The sequence below is a fragment of the Camarhynchus parvulus genome, chromosome 7 (genome assembly GCF_901933205.1).
Source record: "Camarhynchus parvulus chromosome 7, STF_HiC, whole genome shotgun sequence".
NCBI lineage: Eukaryota > Metazoa > Chordata > Aves > Passeriformes > Thraupidae > Camarhynchus > Camarhynchus parvulus.
In genome coordinates, this window is record NC_044577.1 from 26,139,092 (window position 1) to 26,153,936 (window position 14,845).

The following is a 14,845-nucleotide window of genomic DNA, read 5'->3' on the forward strand; positions in this document are numbered from 1 at the left end:
GAGAAAGACAGGGAGTATTGGGGAATACTCAGGGCAGTCATCTGAGGTTCACACACTCCCGTTTCACCAGCTGGCTTGAAGTGAGATGGGTTCCATGGTGAAATGAGCTTTACTGTGAAACAGGCAAGGTTTGTCATCCATTGGCCTGGTCCCAGAGAAGTCAGGGGCAAATCTCTTTGCCTACTTATTTTCAAAGTTGCTACATCAGCTGGAGGCTCAGGCAGTTGCTGAATCCTACTGGCTCCTCAGGGAGCAGGATGATAACAACTTGTGGAAAATGTCTCTCCTTATAAGTTTTCATGGAAGTTTTTGACAAACTGATTTTTCTCTTCCTGCCCGTCCAGGCAGGCACAAGCTGAACCACCATCTGGTCTGCCCCACCTCTCTGCCCGCCCCTCACGTGCCGGGATTTCTTGCTTCCTGCTTGGGATTTTTCTTCTTTTTTTTTCTTTTTCTTCTTTCCATTCTCCAGCAGCAGCTGTTGGGAGAACAAGCCCCAAGATCCATCTGGTCCTTCGAGCTTATCAGGCTGTGTCTTTTCCCAACAAAGCAGCAGTGGCCGTGCTTTCATACGAGAGTTACATCATATAACAGCAACTTGCCTGAAAAGCAAACTGCCTTTTATTTGCTTGTGCTGCCTTTCTCCCTTTAGAATTGCTGCCACAGCCGAACCACAATGTAGCCTCAGATCTGAGTCAGTCTAGAGGGCTGCTTTTCTCTTTCTCTGTTTCTGTTCTTTCTTTTTTTTCCCCTTTTATTTTCTTTCCCTCCTCTACTTTCTGGAAGAGTTGGCACAGCCCTGTGTTATTAGGACATAAGCTAGCTTGTTCTAGTGGAATTTCCTGTCTGATTTTAATTTCCCCCTTTTTTTTTTTTTTTCTCTCCTCAAAGTGAGACAGAAAAGCTTTTTAATTGCACTGCCGTAGGTTGGCCTTTCGGGATATTATTATTCTTATTAAGTACTTCCTGTTGGGAGGTGGCACATGAGTAGAAATAACAAGGTTCTCGGTGCAGTCAGGGCTTGTGGCCTCTTTGTTTGTTAATAACTGTCAGATTGGCAGTGTCCTCAAAACACATCTTGGCCTGACAGCCTGGCAATTAAGTGATTTTCAAGACTCTAGGCATTTGCAGCTCACCTGTGGAATTAATAAACTGCATTAGGCCTTTCCTTTTGGGTTTCTTTTCTGCCTTCAGTGATCATGTAACCTTACCCAGCTAATACAAAGCTAGCACTAGTGGGAAAGTCTCATTTTGGTGATGCTCAGCATGGATGTAGAAACTCCTGATCAGGTATGGTGGGGTAGACTGGTACATCCCAGGTGGGATTGGCATCCTGCTGCTTCTCCAGAAGCAATGTGTGAGTGGAACAGGTTTCCTTTGCAATGGAAATGTGCAGTGCTGCTGTTTCAGATTTCATTGTGTCACAAAGAATTCAGTGCTTATTTAGCAGAGAAAGGCAATTTTGATTTCTTTTTAATTTTCCAGGAAGCACAAATGCACAGCAGTCCCTTTCAAATATTTTTCAGCAGATATTGTTGAAATAAAGTCAAGGCATTTCAACTTCATCACTTCCATATTCTTGTAGTCTAACATATAATAGATCTTAATCTTTTCTGTGCTGCTTCTTACAGAAGGTGCAGCTACCTGTAAAACATTAACTGATGAAAAAGTGTTCTGCCCTAAAGCTTCTCCCAGCTCCAGCTATTTGGGATTGAAGAAGGTGGCTGGTGGCAGCAAGGCTGATCAAGGGACTTTTCTAATTACTGCTCTTCGAAAAGCCATCAGAGGTTTGGTGTTTGGGCACCCCACTGCGGAACTTCCTTGTGTTTGTGGGGCTCCTCCCGGCTGCAGGAGAGCTCTGCTTTCATCTTATTTACTCTTCCCAGAGGTATAAAAAAATAATGGTTTGTCCCCCTAAGGCTGCCACTTATCAGTAACCTGAAGATCCCAGGAATTCTTGTAGAATGATAGTTAATGCATTGCCTTCATGCACAAATGCTAATCTGAATGTTTGAAAATACTTCTTTAGACCTGAATATATTCATCTCCTCACACCATTTTGGAATTTTTGGAAGTTTTGGGTACAGCCTGTTTTGCACAACCAAATCGAGGACTTCCCATGTCAGCAGGCTTCAGAAAATTCATTTTCTCACCAAGAAGTGAAATGCCCCATTTTTGGTCACATAAGAAGGGTGCTGCAAAGCCAGCTGCTGCATGGCAGCATGTTGAAGAGATTCCTGGTGTCCTCCTGTCCCTTCCAGCAGCATCTGTCCCTGCTCCTTTGGTGGATGAGGCAGGAAAGCCCCTCATGATGAGTTTCAGAGATGTAGATAGCAACGAAGGAATTTCAGAGTTTGATTTTTTAACGACAATTCTGTGTTCTTATGGAAAATGTCAATGAACTCTTCAATTTTTAATCTAAATTTTCCAGTAGAGGGAAAGGCCGTTTTTAGCCTCACTGTAATTGTTCCATCTCTTTTGCCCAGGAAAAGATGGACAGTTTTAATGCCCTTACCAAAGGTCAGGCAGTGCATGGGAGAGAGCTGAGTGGAGCTGCCAGGAACTTCAGGATGGGTTAGACATCGAGCTGAACAAGAATATCCTACTTCCATTATGGCCTGAGTTCATTTAAGTGCGCTGTCTTCTTCTTGGGGGTGGGGAGGAAATTTATGGGCAAATTCCTTCAGTGTTGCCTCGAGTTGGCCACGGGGCTGCGGAGGGAGCTTGCAGATCTAATCTCGCCCCATCCCAGCTGCAAGAGCCAGCTCGCTCGGCAGCCTCCTGCCTGCCTGCCTGCCCGGCTGTCGGACACAGCCCGCGGCTCTGCGGCGCTGCCGACTGCCGGAGCAGCGCCGGGCTGAACAGAGTTCTGCTGCACGGCCACCAGAGCCCTGAGTGTGCCTGCCATGTGCCAGCAGGGCCTGGGTCCTGGGCAGGGCTGGGTAAGGGCATCCCTCAGCATCTTCACATGAATTTTTTTTGTTGTTCTTCCACCTGAGCTGAAGCAGTAGAATAAACTTTGTAGGAGGGTAAGCTCCTCTGGGCCATCCCCAAGAGGATGGATGGGCGGTTGTTGTGATAGGGATGATGGAGAGGGGTATCCTGCCATTTGCAGTGTCTGAGGGAGATGTTTGCTATCTTTCATGGATTTCATAATGGCATTTTTTATGCAGGTAGCCCCAGGAATGGGCTTTATTCTGTGTCAAGTAAGTGTCCACATGTGCATGCGAAGTCTGTGTCCCTGCAGGGAGCTGCACAGGGAGCTCAGTGGCCCCTGGGTGCGTCTGTGGCGGTGAGGTGCATGCAGGCGCTCCAGCAGTACTGCAGCAGAGAGACAGGCCTATCCTCTGCTCCTCATGCACCCCAACTTCTCTGAGTGTGAAGTCACACTGATTCTGTCCTGCAGGTGCTTTGAGATGTCGGTACAATAATGCTTTTCAAGGCATTATTTTTTGTGATTTTATAGCTAAAGGGCAATGTGTTTTTTAGTATTTCTTGTTTACTTTTCACATATCTGCATCCCAGCAAGGCCCCTTCTTCTTCCAACTCTCCTACAGGGCATTTACCATTACTTGAGCTGTTTGCCCAACAGAATTTAGTTGTGTGATCTTTATTTCTTATCTGGATGGGATGCTGTACCCAGCCTGCTGTTAAACTAAGCATGTTGTCTTCTCCAACATCCTGACATGCATTGTCTGAAAAACATAGTTTTGTAAATCAGGCTACCACCATCTTTCTCCATTAGTTATAAGAACAGAAAACTTGTTCTGCATCCCTTTGGGTGGCAACAGCTGGCTGGATGTATTTCAAAGTGGTCTGTAGTGCCTGGGGCAGGAAAGAGGTCTCCCCAGGTGAGCTGGTGGGGCCCTGCCTCCTGCTTCTCCTTGCTATAATGTTCCCAGTGGGCCAAAATGAATATTTCCTATTATTCTTCTTGTGTAGTTCCTCTTTTATTTTTGTCAAAGCCATTGAGCAGGTAATAAAACAACAGAATAATTAACCAGTGATAATTGAAGTATGCTGTAGGAAAACCAAACTAAAAGCTAACAAGCCAAACAAAAGGAAAGTAGGCATGGTGCAGCCCTGTTTATAGGGCTGTCTGCTGGAATCATTATAGACGTTGATATAATAATACTGAGCACTTAATTACCACATCATTTTTAAAGAGCTGTATAAACATTAACCAAACCTCTGAGGTAGGGAGGTATTATTATCTCCATTTTAAAGAAGGGAAATTCTGACAAAGCAAAGTTAGTCAGTAATTTAGTGTTGTGAAGACAGGCAGCTGATGGGGCAGGAATAAGGGTTGCAGTTATTCCACAATTTTGGAGACAGAAAAACAGAGCTGCTGAAGCACCTGTTTTTTGTGAAATGCATGGTGCTGTCATTCAGAGAAGGGACACACTTACCCAGACACCTCTCTATGCTTAGAAAATTCCCAGATTGGTGTAATTGGCCATTGCATAAATATCACTTTTTGAAGGAGGCAAATGGTGTCTTTTGCAAAGTAGCTAAACAACATTAAAGTCAATCTCTCAAAGGGGGTCTAAGAGGCAGCTACTGTAGCCTTGTGTGTCTGTTCCTGCCCCTTCCCATATTGATCTGAGTGGTGGTTCTGGGAATGGCTGTCCCTGCAAAGCCCTTAACATTCTGCATGGTGGTATATGACTTCATCCCAGGAGAATCCCACGGACGCATCAGCGTGATCTGCTCTGTCATGTTTCTGTGACCCAATTTTCCCTGTTCTTTGTCTCAGACCTTCCCTGACCCCAGGCCTATTATCCCTTCCAATAATTCACCCAGACCATTATTAATGGTGCATTAACTTTGGCTGCGCTTTCAGTGAAGATGTTTTTCTTGTGCTCATTCATTTGCTCAGCTCACTTAAACAGCTAGATCATTATTCTGGGGACGTCACACAAACACAAAAACATCTCCCTTGCCGACACCTACAGCCCTGCAGCGCTTTGCCAGAGGGGCGGCCATCCAAACACAACAGTGAAACGCCCAGGAGGGACTATCAAAGGGAGTCAAGTAGCCACACACAGACTCGGTGCTCGAGGCCGGGTTTGCCTCCTCTCCTCACACACTGAGACTGTCCAGGGATGCTCAGAACTCACCAACTCTAGGAGAGCTCTGATGTGAGGAAAATCACCGCAGGAAAGCTGAGGAACAAAGCACGGGCCTGTCTTTGCTGTTTCACAGCCACTGTGCTTGTTGGATGCCAAGATACATCTCTTTAAATATGTACTGTGCATGAGTAAAATTGGTATCCTAAAACATGTAACATGAAAAACTAATGCTGCCTAAGATTTCTTTCTCACTTGATGCTTTGGGCTTCCCTGGGAGATTCCTGAGTGAAGAACACTTCATGTTTGTTGTACCTTAACCTTGTTCTTGAGAAAGAGAGTGAAATTTGGACATCTGGGAGAAAATGTGGGCAGCAAGAAGGGCCTTTGCAGATATCCATTGTTTTACTATTATTTTTTTCAAAGAAGCTGGACCTAGGAGAAAAAAAAAAGAAGCAAAAGTCGTTGTAGCTGCTGTGTCACACCAGGTGCCATCCCACCTTTCCCAGTAAGAGGGATTTGGCCTCTGACAGCACAGCTCAGTTCACCTGTGGAAGTACTGGTGAAATCTCACGAGCATCCTCTGGGACATCCCTTTCCCATTTTTTCTGTCAGTTGCTTGTGCACAGCTGCTAATGACACTGCAGTGACAGGAGAGTGTGAGCTGGTGTCTGGAAAAGTTTTTTGCCCGCTAACACAAATCAATTCAGTACCCCAGGGCTCTGAAGCTTTTTAGAGATAAAGTTGATAAAGTTGCAGTTTTTCTGCCTGCTGTGATTGAGGTTCCTTGGTATCCTGCTCTTGTTTGACTGTGTAGACTTGTGCAAGTTATTTTGCATTAGCCTGCTTCAGTCCCTCTAGAGTTAAAAAACAGCACTATTTTTCAAATGCGTGTTTTCTTCCCTTCCTAAAGAGAGGTGAAGCTTTGTTACACTTTGCAAGGGATCTTGTGATCCCTTTATGAAAGCTGTGTCCCATGCATCATTGACTCCATAGGAAATCAAACCAAAAGGCATCTCAAGAAATCAAAACTTGTGTTTCTCTTTTATTAAGATATCAATTTTTATGGGATCTTTTTTGCAAATTTGTTGAGAAAAGCACAACAGGTACTGAATTATCCAATGATATTTTACATTTTCCTCAACAAAGGGCTTCCACTGTTGATTGCAAAATATTTGTGCACTGTTTCTGATGGCAAAGAAGCCTACTTACAGGCTGGACTGCTTGTTCCCCCAGGAGACTGTTGGACACCCATAGGAAAGCTGTATATTTTTTAGCCCATATGGTGGCCTGCACAACTCACATGTGCTTCAGATAAAGCAGGGGGAGCCCAGTACATTCTGTGTGGTACCAAGGGTGTGTGTGCCACTTTTCAGGGTCTCTTCCAGCCAGTCTTGGCTGCAGCACAACAGTTGCAAGTGGCAACTTCTTTAAGTCCTTTCCCAAGGGCTTTCTGAATTGTTTTTGTCAAAGCAAACTGCAAATGAAACCCACTTCAGTGCCGTGGGGTCTGATTTCTTTTCTTTTCTTTTTTTTTTTTTTTTTTTTTCAGCAAACATGTGTAAGCTGAAGTATTTGGAATAGAAAAAGCTTGCTAGACCCTTCCTAATTCTCACTTTTGAGCTCAAGAAAGGTGCTGCTATGAGTGATGTCAAAACAGCTCCTTTGCTAGCTATGCAAACTCATACAGGCAGTCTTGTTTCTCTTGAAGCACAGACTTACCTGTAGAGATAATCAAAAGCCTGCATCATTCTCAAGTAAGGGCTGTTTCTGATGCCTCCCTCCCTGATTCCTGGGATTTTCAGCAAACGGACATCCCCTTTAAACCTGCATTTCTGCCTCCTATCTTTTCTCTTTGAAGCCAGGGGGTTGGCTGGCCTTTGAATAGACAAGGATGAGAGCACAGCAGTGGGAGGTCCGTGTCTTGCTTATAAACCTTGGACAGAAAATCGGCTCCGACAAGTGGGGACAGGTAGCAGCGTCTTCCCCCTTATCAAATGGCGCGGCAGAGCAGACACATTCCTGCAGGAGCCCGGTGGGGTGGAAGGTGGGGCCTCCTGAGTGTGCCTTGTGCTTTGCTTCACCACCTTGGTGTAGAACTGTGTTGTTCCTGTGCAAAACACGTTGTTCTCTCATTGTCCCTGCCCCTTGCATGCTGCTTTTGATGTGTTCCTTGGCTTTCTCTTCTTTCAGCAGGAACCAGAGAAAATGTTTATCTGTGGTTGCAGTGCTTGGGGACTTTTGGAGGTGCCATGTCATGCCTTTGCGCCTCAGAGTATTGTATTGCATGGCTTGGTAAGGCCCAACCTTTTCCTGGGGAAAAGCTTTCCCCAGGCCTCCTACTAAAATCTCCCTCCCTCTTGTGTAAAGCAATCATCATTAGCTCTAATTGGGCAGCTTTGGGGTTAAATCTACAAAGATTGCTTGGGTTTGGTAAATCCTCTGCCACTGCAAAGCAGATAATGCTAAACAAAAGATTGCCTTGATTAGATTAAAGTTGGCAAATTCATTGCCCTAATCATCATATTGCCCTTCCCGTGGCTATTCAGGAATACATCACCGTAACTTACTTGAAGTAATTGAATATAATTGTCTTTTTAACTCGTATGTGTAAAACATCCATCTTTGTTAACAGCGTGTGTTGCTGTCCTGCTGCCAGCTCACAGTCCTCTTCTGGAGGGGTGGGAACAAGAAGCAGAGCCAGGCTGACGTTTATGAATTGGTAGTTGATTGCCTATAAAACCATTCATTATTTCTGACCAAGCACCTGGAAGAGAATAAAAATGAACAGCAACAGCCACTGGGGCCCGTAGGCTGGGCTGGTGCTCCCAGGCAGGGAAGCAGAGGGGAAGTCATGAAGGGGAATGTAGCAAAGGGATGTCAAAAAAACCAACCCTTTTCCTTGCCCTTAGTGGCAGCAAAGCACAGGGCACGTGATGGGGTTACAATTGGGACTGTGAAGCAGATACCCAAGGCAGAGGCATTGCTGAGCTTCCCATGGGCAAAATAGGTTGAAATGCTAAAAACAAACCAAGAGTGCAGTGGGAAGGAGGAATTTCATGGAAATTTTTTCTCCCATTAATAATCAGAGGTGTGAGGAGGGAGAAATTCTCTTCAGATGTCAATTTTATACCAACAGATAGCTAGGAAAGGAGGCCAGGCAGCAAACAGCCTGTGTTTTCTATTTCCCAGCTCTCCTGAGTGACAAGGAGAGACTCTTTTAGCACAGAAATTTCCAGTATTATCTTAGCAATCAATCATGTAGATATGCATAGGTACAAAATAAAACATAGCTGGCCTGGCTTTTAAGAGATTCGGTTTGACCTGTTTTTAGTAGTTTTATCATTATTAATAAATTAAATTGCCCTAGGGGACAGGCCAAAGGATTAGGGCGACTCTCTACATCATTAAAACTCAGCTGCAATGTCCAATACAGTTTCAGCCCAGGTCAGCTCTCACTTTCCTGCACTCTGGGGATTAACTCAGCCCCAGACTTGTCCATTAGAGGCAGAGTGACCAACCTACTTTGGAAGGTTGCTAATCTTCACCTATAGGGATGCCATCAGCAGCACTTTGGGTTGATCCCAGGACCACAGAAGTTTTCTTGCTCCTTTTGGTTTATTTGTACAGCATAAATATGGGGTGGGCACTGCAGGAAGCACAGCCTAGGGGCTCAGGCTGGAAGAGGTGGTTGTGTTGTTTGCCACTGGATGTCTGTGCAGGGACAGTTGATTTTGTGGCCACACTTTGTATGTGATGATGTAAAAGCTTGACTCCCTCTGGTCCCCACAGCAGCCATAGGTTGTGGCAGGGAACAGCACTGTCCCCAGGGAGGAAGACAGCAGCTGTAGGTATCTGCCAGCCTAGGTTGGAGTTGGAGCTGAGCATGGTTTGGGGAGACCAGAGGCTTTACCGTGCTGTATGAGCAGGGGATAGGGTGTGACAGCTAAAATCTGGTGTATTTTTGAGCTGGAAAAACACGGTTTAGCCTCTTAAAATGAAGAATCCCTACAAGTGCCCTTATGTAACAGATCGTCCCTACTCAGGACAGTTGAAGGGTGAATCTTCCTCCTGCAGAAGCAAATCCTGAAGGATCCAAGTCCATTCTCTCCCTGAGCTGCTTTTGGGAGAGGAGGGGAGGGGGGCAGAAGCGGGGGAGGTGGTTAACAGTTACTCCACTGTGTCCTGCCATTAGGCGAGCTGCAAAAATGCTCCCAGTGTATCAGGTAGTGTGAGGTGCCAGCCCTTTGCTGGAGCACGGAGAGCAAGTCTGCTGCAGAGCCTTAAATACTTTCCACCCCGACTACCTTAGCTTAACGCCTTTCAGCAGAGTTGGCAGGAGGGTTGTTTTTGTGTAGTCTCTCACCTCTCCCAGCAGCCTGGCTGACGCGCCTGTGCCGCGCTGTGCTCAGGGATTGAGCGTTGCAATGGGAGTAGGAGCCGCAGATCCTCTCACTGATATGCCGGGAAAGACGTATATGAGGATTACACGCAGGCTTTGCGCGACGGACCCACGCGGAGCGCAGCCCCACCGGACAGAGTCGGCGTAGCTCTGGTGCAGCTGGAGTCACAGATGCAAAAGGCTGAATTTTAAGTTCTTTCGTAGAAAAAGAGTTTGGCATTTCTGAAGTTTGCTGAGCGACAGCGAGAGACTTGGCCCAAGCCTTGACACTTTGGTTTTGGATGGTGCTTCCCCAGTCTCCAGAGAGATGGTACCTGTCGCGGAGGCAAGTTACAGTGAAATAGCGAGCACAGGCTGGGTTTTGAATTGCTCACTTAGGAGGTTGGGTTTGTTTTATTTTTGGTCTCCAGCTAGACAGAAAGGCCAAGAAGCCAGAGAAAGAATGGTAAAACCTGCAACAATATTAAGTAATCTTTAATGGAGAACTTCTGACTGTTTGTAAAGGCAGAGCAAGATCAGCCTTTTATCTTTAAGCTGGTCGCTGCCACAAATGTAGAAAGGGGCATCTTTACAGACGCGCGGCACCCTGTCAGAGGGCGATTGTATGGGATCGCTATTGCGGTTGTGCGGTATTGCTATGGAGGCTCTGCTAATTCTATTTCTTTCTCTAACTTCTGTAATTTTAGCAGGAAAGGCCCAGGCGGCCAGGCAGTATTGTTGGGGGTGGTGAGGAGAAATAACCTGATGAATTTTCCATCAGCTCAACTCACTCAAATATTCTCACCGTTAACTTTTGGGGTCAATAATAAATATTAAAACCTGTAGATTTAATAAGTCAATGTAGGTGTTCGCTGCCTTTTGAGACCACTTTATCTTTCCATCAAAGATGAAACAAGCTTCTCAAATGAATAAAAAATAGGGCCTCAAGTGATTACAAGTGAGAGCAATTTGAGCTCCTCTCTCAGAACCTGGCAGTAGGCACTTCTGAGCCTCTTCTGACTGCCTAGACATTCTGCTTTAGCGCTGCTCTTGCTGTTATATTTTTAGGTAAATATTTCCAACTTGTGTGTACAGACCTTCAGGAACAGTGTTTGCTGCCACTCCAGGCTTGAGGGACGATGCAGGTCTGGATCCCACCAGGCTCTGTTGAGTCTGATTTGCGTTGCAAGTGTAGTTTTCCTTGGTGCTTGCTATAATCTCCTCAAGTTCAAAGAGCGCTTAGCTGCTTGTCTTTGTCAAAAACCCTGTTGGAGATCTTTTATGTCGAAGATGTAGGATTTTTCTGCATGACTTTGATTATTTATTCATTCCACTTCTCTGGTGTATGATAGCGCTGATATCATGAAGACCCCTTGTCTTGCACTGCTCTTGCTCTGAAATTCATGGAGATTTAGTGCCTTTGAAATTGTTTTAAAAGGGAAGGAAAAGTTTTTGAAGTCCCTTTTTTTTTCTTCTATTCCCCATAACAGTGCCGCAGCACATTTTTCCGGCCTTCCACGCTCCTTTGCCAATTGACATGCGCCACCAGGAAGGACGATACCATTACGAACCTCACTCTATCCACGCTATCCACGGGTAAGTCTTACACGTCCACTCCCGTGCTAAATGTCAGCCACCTGCAGTATTCCAAATCCCACTGCTATAGTCCCTGGGACTCACTGCCCTTCTGGCAAGCTGGCCCTACTGGCCACCGTCCACCTCATTGTCCCCATCAAGTGGCAATACTGACCTGCCTGGCAGGAGGGCTTTACAGCTCTGTTAAGCCAACAGAAGTGTCCTATAGCAGCAGGATGGGAGTATGGGGCTCATTTGTCATTATCCAGCTCAGCTCCCGGGAACAGGCTTGACTTGTGTTTTTGCACCCGCCGTGTTTCTCACATCATGCCTTGCCTGGGTCATTTCTGTCACCATCTTGGCGAAGACCCAGCGCTTCTCCCTCTCTCTGGAGACCTTGTGTACCATTCTTCCCTGCCTGCCAGTTGTGGGGATGGTGACAAAAGGCTGCCAGGAATGCCGTAATTCAGTTTGATTTCACTGGACAACAGCCTGAATGGGCTGGTAGCATTTTCTAAAAGCAGTAATAAGTCAGGTTCTCATGGGGATGTCCATGTCCACCCTGGAAGGGGTGGGATTCTGGATTTTGGTGGTGACCTTGTCAAGAAAGCCTCCTCTCGCTGAGGCAGCTGATGGGCAGTGAGCACAGAGACTGGTCAGGGGCTATACCCTGAGAGGGGGGTTCATGGTTAATCTCTTCATCCAGAGATGTTACAGCTCAATAGTTCTTGGTGACTTGAAGGAGATGTTTACAGAGAGATCTGTTTTCACCTCCTGTGAATTTTGATCAGGGCAAGGAAAATGGAGCCAGCAGGGATGTGAGCAGTGGTTCTAGTGATGGTGAGGCTGGAAGTGTTTCTTCTAGTCCCTGACATGCACCTTTCCCATCAGAGGTGAGGAGCAGTGTGATGGGGTTGGCGGTCCCACGGCCATCCCAAAATCCTTCAACCTGCAGCTGTAACACAGGGCTCAGACATTGGCTGAGGGACAGGTCCCAGAGCACAGGGTGTAGGGGAACCACTGAGGGCTAGAATAATTTTTCAAGAACAAGGGAAGAACAGCTAGGGCTCATCACTTAAAAAACTCCCATTTGATCCCCTAGAGTCCTGTTGCATCCTTGCTGTCTGGCCAGGGGCTGTGCTCACCCAGATTTGCAGGGGCTGTTCGTGGAGCTGTGCTGCTTCTGGATAGGTGTGAGCAGAGGCACAGACCCTTGGAAGCAAGTAATGCAGACAGCAGCAGCCAGATATGTGGAGCCCCACAGCTACCACGGCTTTATTCTGCTTCCAAAATACTGCAAGAAATGAATGATAGGGCATTCCCCCGGATCCTACCAGAAGACAAGTCATTGTCTTTTAGGCTGACAGTCAATTTGACTGGATGTTTAAAGGGGCAGAGCAGCTTCTTCCATGCTGTGTGCAAAGAGGAAATGACAAAGCAAGTTGCTAACATGGGAACTGGGGGGGGGGGATTAGGGAGGCTGCATGAAATAGTTCTGGTCTTTCATGCAAAAATTGTAGAAAAAAAGACAGAATAGTAACTTGCTGGGAGATGGTTAATAAGCCGGAGGTCTGGCTAATAAAGCACGTACGAAAGAGGGAGATATTCAAAACAGTGGTTAGAAGAGAGGCTGGCAGATGTTCTGATGTTTGTCACAGGTTATTTGTGTGCCCCACTCCGTGTTCCCCTTCAGTCCTCACGAGGAGGTTTGGGGGCACTGCATATACCCTGGGGCTCCACAGCAGTTTCTGTGGTGGGGTCATAAGGCAAGGTCTTCTATAAAATGCAACTGAGAGCTTGCCACTGATGCTACATACCTATGAATCATATCCCCAGTAACCCTAGTATTTTTTTCATATTGGCTTTGTCCAGCTGATTGACCCTGGCCAAGTGTACAGCCCTGGCAGATCAGGTTTCAGTTCATCTGCACCAATATTAACAATTTACTGTGTTAGCAGTTACCACATTTGTCTATCAGTGGACCAAGCGTATTAGTATTTGGGTGGAATTGTTGGCAAATACCTGTTGCATTTCTTCTTTGGGATTCCTCTCCTTTGCAGTAGCTCCTCTCACAAAACTGACTTGCAAGGTACGGGAGAGAAAACTTGGTTGTGGGTCTTAAAGAGAAAACATACTCCTCTTTGAAGCTACCTGAGCACTGCACTGAAAGGTGCCTTTGTGGCTGGAGATGATCCAAAGCTGCCAAGTGCTTCTAGGCTGTGACAATTTTTTAGGGTCGAGGGAATGCCGCGTCCATTTGTTTGTTTGTCAAGAAGTATCCTGCGCTATGGCACAACCATATTGGGAAAATTCTCTGCAGCTGTGGTCTCAGTCCTTTTTCCTCTTCAGATTTTATCTGCCAACATCCTAAAATCATGTCTCGCCCTTTACTCCTCTTGTTTTTTATTCTATATCTCTTTTGTCTTTCTTCTCTCTCCTCCAGTCTCTGCTCTGGAGGTCACACTATAGCGCTCACCCTCCTTGCTGGAGGATGTCCAGTGTGAAATCATCCAGACATGGTGGAAGACCTGGGCTAGAGCATACTTGGTGGTTGCATGGCTCTTGTCCAATACACTGGACAATTTATGCCACCAGCTCATTCGGGCTGTTGTCCAGTGAAATCAAACTGAATTACAGCATTTCCGGCAGTCTTGTTCAATATTCTGTGGGCACAGATGAGCTTCTAGAATTTTGTACTCTGTCCTGGGGGGCAGAAATCAATCCTTCTGGTTTCAAAAGTAAACAACCCGTAAAAAACCCCCAGGGCATATGCATATTCTCACTCCAGAAAATTATGGCAAATGTTTGGAAGAAAAATTGCGTCACTGAGTTTTGGCTTTATGATTAATGTAATGGGTGCCTGACAGCGAGCCCCCAATTCATCAAGTCTATATTCTACCTGTCTGCTGCCTTGATGGTACCAAATTTATCTAATTATGTGAACGTTGCACGGCAAATTAAGTGCAGTCTCATTTGTTGCTAACTATGGGGTCTTATTATCTGCCTGCTGTATTATGTTAAAGGTTTGTTTCCTGATTGCTCGATGTGACCTGGCAGTGCATTCCCCTTCATCACTGTTTGCATTTGGCCTAATGAGAACATACGTTATTTTATCTCAACTGGAGAGAGCTCATCCGCAAGGCTCTCTTGAGCACAACCACCTGTGGGACCCTTTGCTTGGGAACACAGATGGGAATGTGGAAAAACTTGAGTAAAAAAGGACCCTCATGCCAAGACAGGCCTGAAAGACTTGCTGCGTTTCTCCTCAGTATTGTCATTCCTGGTGTCTCAGTGATTTTCTTGTTAAGCGGCATGACAAATAATTTTCAGGACATAAGTCTTCTTCTAAACCACTGAGGATTTATTATATATGTCCAGAAGCAGATTATGTCAGGGTTTCCTTGAATTCTGCTTTCAGAGATAGTTTTGGTGTTTCTCCAGTCATTAGGACAACGCACTTTTCTGTACTACCACTGTTGGTTTTACTTGTTTGGTGGTGAATTTTTTGGACATCTTTAACATTGGGACTTTTTTTCTTGGCGTTAACAATAATTTGACAGAATTGTGGTGCTTGCTTGGCTTGTCTAGAAAAATAAAGTGTCTCATTCAGATGATTGTCCTGAATTGCAATCACAGTGTGCCTGTGGTGATATGGAGGATAGAGGGAGAGGCAGGATTGGAGTCCAGTGGACACCGTAAAGAATGCAGTGCAGAATGGAGTGAGACTGAATATGGGATGAAATCTATTCCAGGAATGTAGAACTAGAGCAGAATGAATAGAAGAAATTGTATTGGTGCATAAAAAATATAACATTCATTT

The 14,845-nt window shown here is 45.7% G+C and overlaps 1 protein-coding gene across 2 annotated transcripts in view; it reads left to right on the forward strand.

The window, feature by feature from the left end:
* The window catches only part of GLI2 (GLI family zinc finger 2), a 187,902-nt gene that overhangs the window by 110,882 nt on the left and 62,175 nt on the right, over positions 1-14,845 (forward strand). For both annotated transcript variants that reach the window (XM_030952351.1, XM_030952352.1), the window contains exon 3: positions 10,941-11,046. In XM_030952351.1, the coding sequence (XP_030808211.1) occupies positions 10,941-11,046 (106 nt within the window). The remainder of the gene's footprint in view (positions 1-10,940; positions 11,047-14,845) is intronic.